This window comes from Lepidothrix coronata, unplaced genomic scaffold (genome assembly GCF_001604755.1).
Source record: "Lepidothrix coronata isolate B3197 unplaced genomic scaffold, Lepidothrix_coronata-1.0 Scaffold440, whole genome shotgun sequence".
Taxonomy (NCBI): Eukaryota; Metazoa; Chordata; class Aves; order Passeriformes; family Pipridae; genus Lepidothrix; species Lepidothrix coronata.
In genome coordinates, this window is record NW_016690620.1 from 53403 (window position 1) to 58727 (window position 5325).

At 68.6% G+C, this 5325-nt stretch overlaps 2 protein-coding genes across 2 annotated transcripts in view; one reads left to right on the forward strand and one right to left on the reverse strand.

Moving 5' to 3' along the window:
• Nucleotides 1–2396, forward strand: part of SARS2 (seryl-tRNA synthetase 2, mitochondrial) — a 4623-nt gene extending 2227 nt beyond the window's left edge. Inside the window, exons 6-15 of the mRNA XM_017839595.1 lie at nucleotides 250–370; nucleotides 472–519; nucleotides 597–705; nucleotides 837–882; nucleotides 1000–1087; nucleotides 1160–1272; nucleotides 1359–1452; nucleotides 1691–1783; nucleotides 1867–1932; nucleotides 2024–2396. Of these exons, the coding sequence (XP_017695084.1) occupies nucleotides 250–370; nucleotides 472–519; nucleotides 597–705; nucleotides 837–882; nucleotides 1000–1087; nucleotides 1160–1272; nucleotides 1359–1452; nucleotides 1691–1783; nucleotides 1867–1932; nucleotides 2024–2185 (940 nt within the window). The 3' untranslated portion in view covers nucleotides 2186–2396. The remainder of the gene's footprint in view (nucleotides 1–249; nucleotides 371–471; nucleotides 520–596; nucleotides 706–836; nucleotides 883–999; nucleotides 1088–1159; nucleotides 1273–1358; nucleotides 1453–1690; nucleotides 1784–1866; nucleotides 1933–2023) is intronic.
• A 149-nt stretch (nucleotides 2397–2545) lies between these two features.
• On the reverse strand, nucleotides 2546–5002 carry NFKBIB (NFKB inhibitor beta). Its single transcript, XM_017839591.1, has 6 exons — nucleotides 4788–5002; nucleotides 4445–4550; nucleotides 3631–3928; nucleotides 3204–3292; nucleotides 2875–3126; nucleotides 2546–2738 (listed from the first exon to the last, which is right to left on the reverse strand). Exons 1-6 carry the CDS (start codon nucleotides 5000–5002, stop codon nucleotides 2691–2693), a joined length of 1008 nt encoding a protein of 335 aa, XP_017695080.1. The 3' UTR covers nucleotides 2546–2690.
• Nucleotides 5003–5325: the final 323 nt, after the last annotated feature.

The window sequence follows — 5325 nt, forward strand, 5'->3', positions numbered from 1 at the left end:
CCTGTTCAGGGTGGGGATGCTCCCAGGTGTTACACAGGTGTCCCACACGTGTTCCCTGTCGCAGGCGCCTGTCCCACGTGTCGGGCCATCGCTCCTATTACCTGTTCAGGGTGGGGATGCTCCCAGGTGTTACACAGGTGTCCCACACGTGTTCCCTGTCGCAGGCGCCTGTCCCACGTGTCGGGCCATCGCTCCTATTACCTGTTCAGGGTGGGGATGCTCCCAGGTGTTACACAGGTGTCCCACACGTGTTCCCTGTCGCAGGCGCCTGTCCCACGTGTCGGGCCATCGCTCCTATTACCTGTGTGGGGCCGGGGCACTGCTGCAACACGCGCTCGTCTCCTTCACCTTGGGGAAGCTGTTGCCCAAGGTATGGGGGGCTGGAGGGCCCGGGGGGCTCTGGGGGGGTCCAGGATCCAGGGATGGTCTGGTCAGGCCCCACGTGCCCCTGATGACCCCCTTTTCCCTCAGGGTTTCCTGCCCATGACGGTCCCTGACCTGCTCCGAGGCGCCGTTTTTGTGAGTGACCCCCCGTGCCCCCGACCCCCTGACCCTCCGGGACTCCCCTGACCCCTCCTGACCCCTGTGACCCCCAGGAGGGCTGTGGGGTGCAGCTCAGTGCCACCCCCTCGCCTGTTTACACCATCGACCCATCGCGCTTCGAGGATCTTTGCCTGGCTGGGACCTCGGAGGTGGGAATTGCAGGTGGGAAATTGGGCAAAATGAGGGGGAGGAGCGGGGAAAAACAGGGGAAAAGGGTGGGAAGGGGGGGTGCAAACAGGTTTGGGGGGGCTCCGTGTGCCCCCTGGCCCCCTCAAACCCAGCCTCTGGCCCAGGGTATTTCATGGACCACGCGGTGCAGCTGCAGAACCTGCCCATCAGGTACGGGGGGGGTCTCCCCCCACTCCAGCTCCCCTTTCCCTTTTGGGGTCCCTTCACCCCTTCTCAGGGAGTCCTGGGCATTTAGGGCACCCCCCAACAGCCCCTTTTCCCCCTCAGGGTCGTCTGTTCCAGCACCTGCTACCGCGCCGAGACCGACACGGGGCGGGAGCCGTGGGGGCTCTACCGTGTCCACCAGTTCACCAAGGTACTGGGAGCACTGGGAGGCCCCCCCGGGGGGTGCAGGAAAGGGGAGGTCAGCCCTGCATGCCCCCCAAAGGTGGAGATGTTCGGGGTGACGGCGACGGAGCGCGGGACGGAGAGCGAGGAGCTGCTGGCCGAGTTCCTGGGACTGCAGAAGGAAATCTTCTCGGAGCTGGGGCTCCATTACCGGTGAGGGGGGTTTTCGGGGTGTCCCCTCTATGTGTGTCACCCCAAAATCCCTCGTGACGCCCCTAAATCCCCCCCACTGCCCGCAGGGTCCTGGACATGCCCACGGAGGAGTTGGGGCTCCCTGCATACCGCAAGTTCGACATCGAGGCCTGGATGCCTGGACGGGGCAAATACGGGGAGGTGAGGGGGGACATGACCCCAGAATTCCAGGAGGACCCTGATATTTCGAGGGGTGTGCAGGGTGATCCCCCCCTAGGCCATCCAAGGGCAGAGACCCCCCTGTTTATGGGACAGCTGGAGGATTCCCCCCCACTTTTATAGCAAATCAGGAGATTGACCCCCATTTAGGGGGTCCCTGGAGTGGGGGCGGGTGTCTCCCAAAACCCTCAGAACTCTCTTTTTGAGCCTCACCCCCCAGATCTCCAGTGCCTCCAACTGCACCGACTACCAGAGCCGGCGGCTGAACATCATGTACAGCGATGGGAGGGGCCGCCTGCGCCACGCCCACACGGTGGGTCCCCGAGCCCTGGGGCGGGGGTCCCCAAAACCTCGGGGGAGGCCTCCAAGCCCCCCTAAACCCCCTGACCCCTCCAGGTGAATGGCACAGCCTGCGCCGTGTCCCGGATGCTCATCGCGCTCCTGGAGAGCAACCAGCTGCCGGTAGGTTTAGGGGGGCCTGGAGGGGGGTTCCCGTGGGGAACTGGGGGTGCAGGGAGGGCTCACCCCACCCTGCCTCCCCCTTGTCCCCCAGGATGGCCGTGTCCGTGTTCCCCCAGTCCTGCAGCCCCTGGTGGGGCAAGAGGTGCTGTCCCCACCCCCCGCACCCCTCCTGCGCTACATCGGCCCCAACCAGCCCGGGGGGGGCCCCGGGGGGGACCCCAAAAACAGGGCGGACACTAGGGGGGGCCCCTGAGGCGAGGGGAGCCCTGGGAGGACCACGAGGGCAGGAGTCGGACAGAACATGGATGGACATGGGCTGACAGGGACACACGTGAGACAGGACAGACGTGATGTGGAACACGTGTTACGTGTGCGACACATCACGGGCGGGACACCCCCTTGTCTGCGTCCCTTGCAATAACAAGTCCTGAAATAAAGTCTTGTACCCCCCTCCATAAGCTGCAGCCCGTGGGCACACGCGTGTTCTGCTGTCTGTGCCCTGGGGGTGCTCTGGGCACACGCGTCCCCCCCCACGTGTGTTCCCTGCACGCACACACGCGCCAGCACACACGTGTCCCGCACACACAGACACATCCCTGAACACACGCGTCTCTTCCCTCCTTTATTTCCCGTTGTCCCCCCAGCCTCCCGTGGCCCCCCCAGGCCTGGGGGTGGGCAGGGACAGCTTTGGGGGCTCCTCCACACTGGGGGGTGGGGGAAGGACCCCCGAGTCCATGCAGGGGCTCCCTGGGGGCCCCTCAGTCTGGGCAGCGCCCGCTGTTGATGACGATATCGTCGTACTCTTCCTGTGGGGGGAGGCAGTTTGAGGGGGCTGCAGGAATTTGGGGGGGCTGCCTGGAGCCCCCTCAGCTTACGAGAGGAGCCCAAGGGGTTTTTGGGTGCTGTTTTGGGGTGCTGTTTGTTCTGGGGGGGGTTACTGACCTCACTGTCCTCGGCCCCCCTCTCGCTGTCGCTGTCATCGCTGTCGCTGTCGCTGGGGGGGTCCTGGGCCCCAAAGTGCCGCAGCAGGGGGGGCAGGCGGGGGTCGGGGCGGCGCCGGGCGCTGTACAGGGGGGTGTACCCCGAGAACGTGCGGGGGTCGGGCCGGGCACCCCCCCGCAGGAGGCACTCGGCCACCTCGGGGCTCTGCGCCTCCACGGCCAAGTGCAGGGGGCTGCGGCCGCAGCTCGGCTCCTGGGGGGGGCACAGCGGGGTCAGGGGGGGCTCTGGGGGGCTTGAGGATCCCCCAGCCCGCTTTGGGGGGCACCCACCGGCCTGTCGGGGTCGGCACCCGCGCGGAGCAGCAGCTGCACCAGCTCCAGGTCCCGGCGCAGGACGGCGACGTGCAGGGGGGTGTAACCTGGGAGGGGGAAAGGGGAGTCGGGGGGTCCCCAAAACCATGAGCCATGTCACTGTGTGACCCCTACCCCAAACTGTGTCGCCAAACTGTGTTCCCAACTTTCCACACAGCCCCACGGCGTCCTGCAACCCCCCGCCATGTCCAACCGCCCCCCCGTGTTCCCCCCAAAACCATGTGTCCCACCCACAAAACCACGTTCCTACAGTATTCCACCACCCCCTGCCCTGTCCCTCCCACCAAAACTGTGTCCCCACAGTATCCCCCCCCTCCCCTGCCGTGCCCCCCACTCTCTGCTGTGTCCCCCACGTCCCCAGTGTGCGCTCTGGACCCCCCCTCACCGTCATAGTTGACGCTCTCCAGCTGCGCCCGCAGCTCCTCCTCCTCCTTCTGGTGCTCCGGGGGGGTCCCCGATGTGCCCTGCGGCTCCGAGGGGGTCTCCGGGGGCTGCCGGGGCTCGGGGGCCGCCTCCAGGAGCTCCCCCAGGAGGGCGCGGGCACAGGCGGGGTGCCCCTCACGACAGGCGAGGTGCAGGGGCGTGTGCCCCCCCCGCTCCCGCACACAGAGCCCTGCACCCGCCGCCCGCAGCCGCCCCACGGCCCCCGCCAGCCCCAGCACCACCGCGATGTGCAGAGCACTCTGGGGGCAGGGGGGGCACGGGGTGAGCCCAAACACACCCCAAATCCTCCCCAGACACACCCCCGCCAGCCCCAGCACCACCGCGATGTGCAGAGCGCTCTGGGGGCAGGGGGGGCACGGGGTGAGCCCAAACGCACCCCCAAACACCCCTCAAAACCACCCCCAAACACCCCCTAAACCCCCTCAAAGACATCTGAAACACTCCCCAGAAACACCCTCAAACACCCCCAAAAATGCCCCCAGCCCCCCCACGATGTGCAGAGCACTCTGTGGGCGGGGAGGGCAGGGGGTGAGCCCAGGGGGGCTCAAACACCACCCCCCGAGACCCCCATCGCAGCTCCACAGCCAAACCCACCTGGTGCTGCTGAGACTGGGGGGGCCTAAAACCTCCCGAAACACCCCCTGCAACCCCCCCACAGCTCCCCCCCAAACACACCCCCGGAGAGCCTGGGGGGGTCTCAAGGCTCCCCAACTCCCCCCCAAACACCCCTTGAGCCCCCGCTGCAGCCCCCCCACCTGCCCCAGGTCGTTCTGCAGGTCCAGGTACGGGGAGCGCTCCGTGTGCCGCAGGATGGACTCCAGGAATTCCTCGTGCTCGTGGATCACGGCCAAGTGCAGCGCCCTGGGGGGTAAGAAGGGCTTGGGGGGGGGGGCTGAAACACCTCGACCCGCGGGGGGGGCCCCCCAAAAGGCAAGGATGGGGGGGACAGGGATTGAGGGAACCCCCGGGGGGGGCCAAAGAAATCCCTGGTCCATGGCAGGACCCCATGGAGCGTCCCCCTCCAAGGGCCGGGACCCCCAACCACCGGGCTGGGGGGATTCCGTGTCCCCCCTCTCCCCACCCCTGCCCAGCACTCACGTGTCGCCGTCCTCGGTGACGAAGCTCAGGACGTGCCGCAGCCAGGCCGAGGGGTCCACGGGGGACTCGGGGAGCTCCGGGCCGGGGCTGTCGGGCAGCGGCTGCCCCAGCGGTCCCTCGCCCAGCGAGCCCAGCCCGCTGTCGCACCACTCATCGCCCTCGGGCCTCTTAGCCTCGCCGGGGGCCGGCGGGGCGGCGGGGGCCGCGGCCGCCATCGCCGGGGCCGCCTCAGGCCGCCATCACCGGGGCCGCCTCGGGCCGGGGCCGCCTCAGGCCGCCTCCGCCATCGGGGGCCGGGGAATCCCCGCCGGGACCCGCTTCCGGGGCCGCGCGGGGCACGCCGGGAAACGGGGGCGCGCTCAGCCAATCAGCGCCGCCAGCCCGGGCACGCGCAGCTCTGTCCTCGAAAGCCCCGCCCTGCGCCGCGCGGTGCACGCCGGGAGGTGTGGCGGGGCGGCCGCGCGGTGCACGCCGGGAGGTGTGGCGGGTCAGCCGCGCGGTGCACGCCGGGAGGTGTGGCGGGTCAGCCGCGCGGTGC

Excerpts from the sequence above, each read along its gene's own strand:
- NFKBIB (XM_017839591.1), bottom strand. The coding sequence starts at position 5,002 with ATGGCGGCCGCGGCCCCCGCCGCCCCGCCGGCCCCCGGCGAGGCTAAG. Across the intron at positions 3,929-4,444 it reads TGCAGAACGACCTGGGGCAG|AGTGCTCTGCACATCGCGGT; the intron begins GTGGGGGGGCTG and ends CCCTGCCCCCAG. Across the intron at positions 2,739-2,874 it reads GGGGGGCCGAGGACAGTGAG|GAAGAGTACGACGATATCGT; the intron begins GTCAGTAACCCC and ends CTCCCCCCACAG.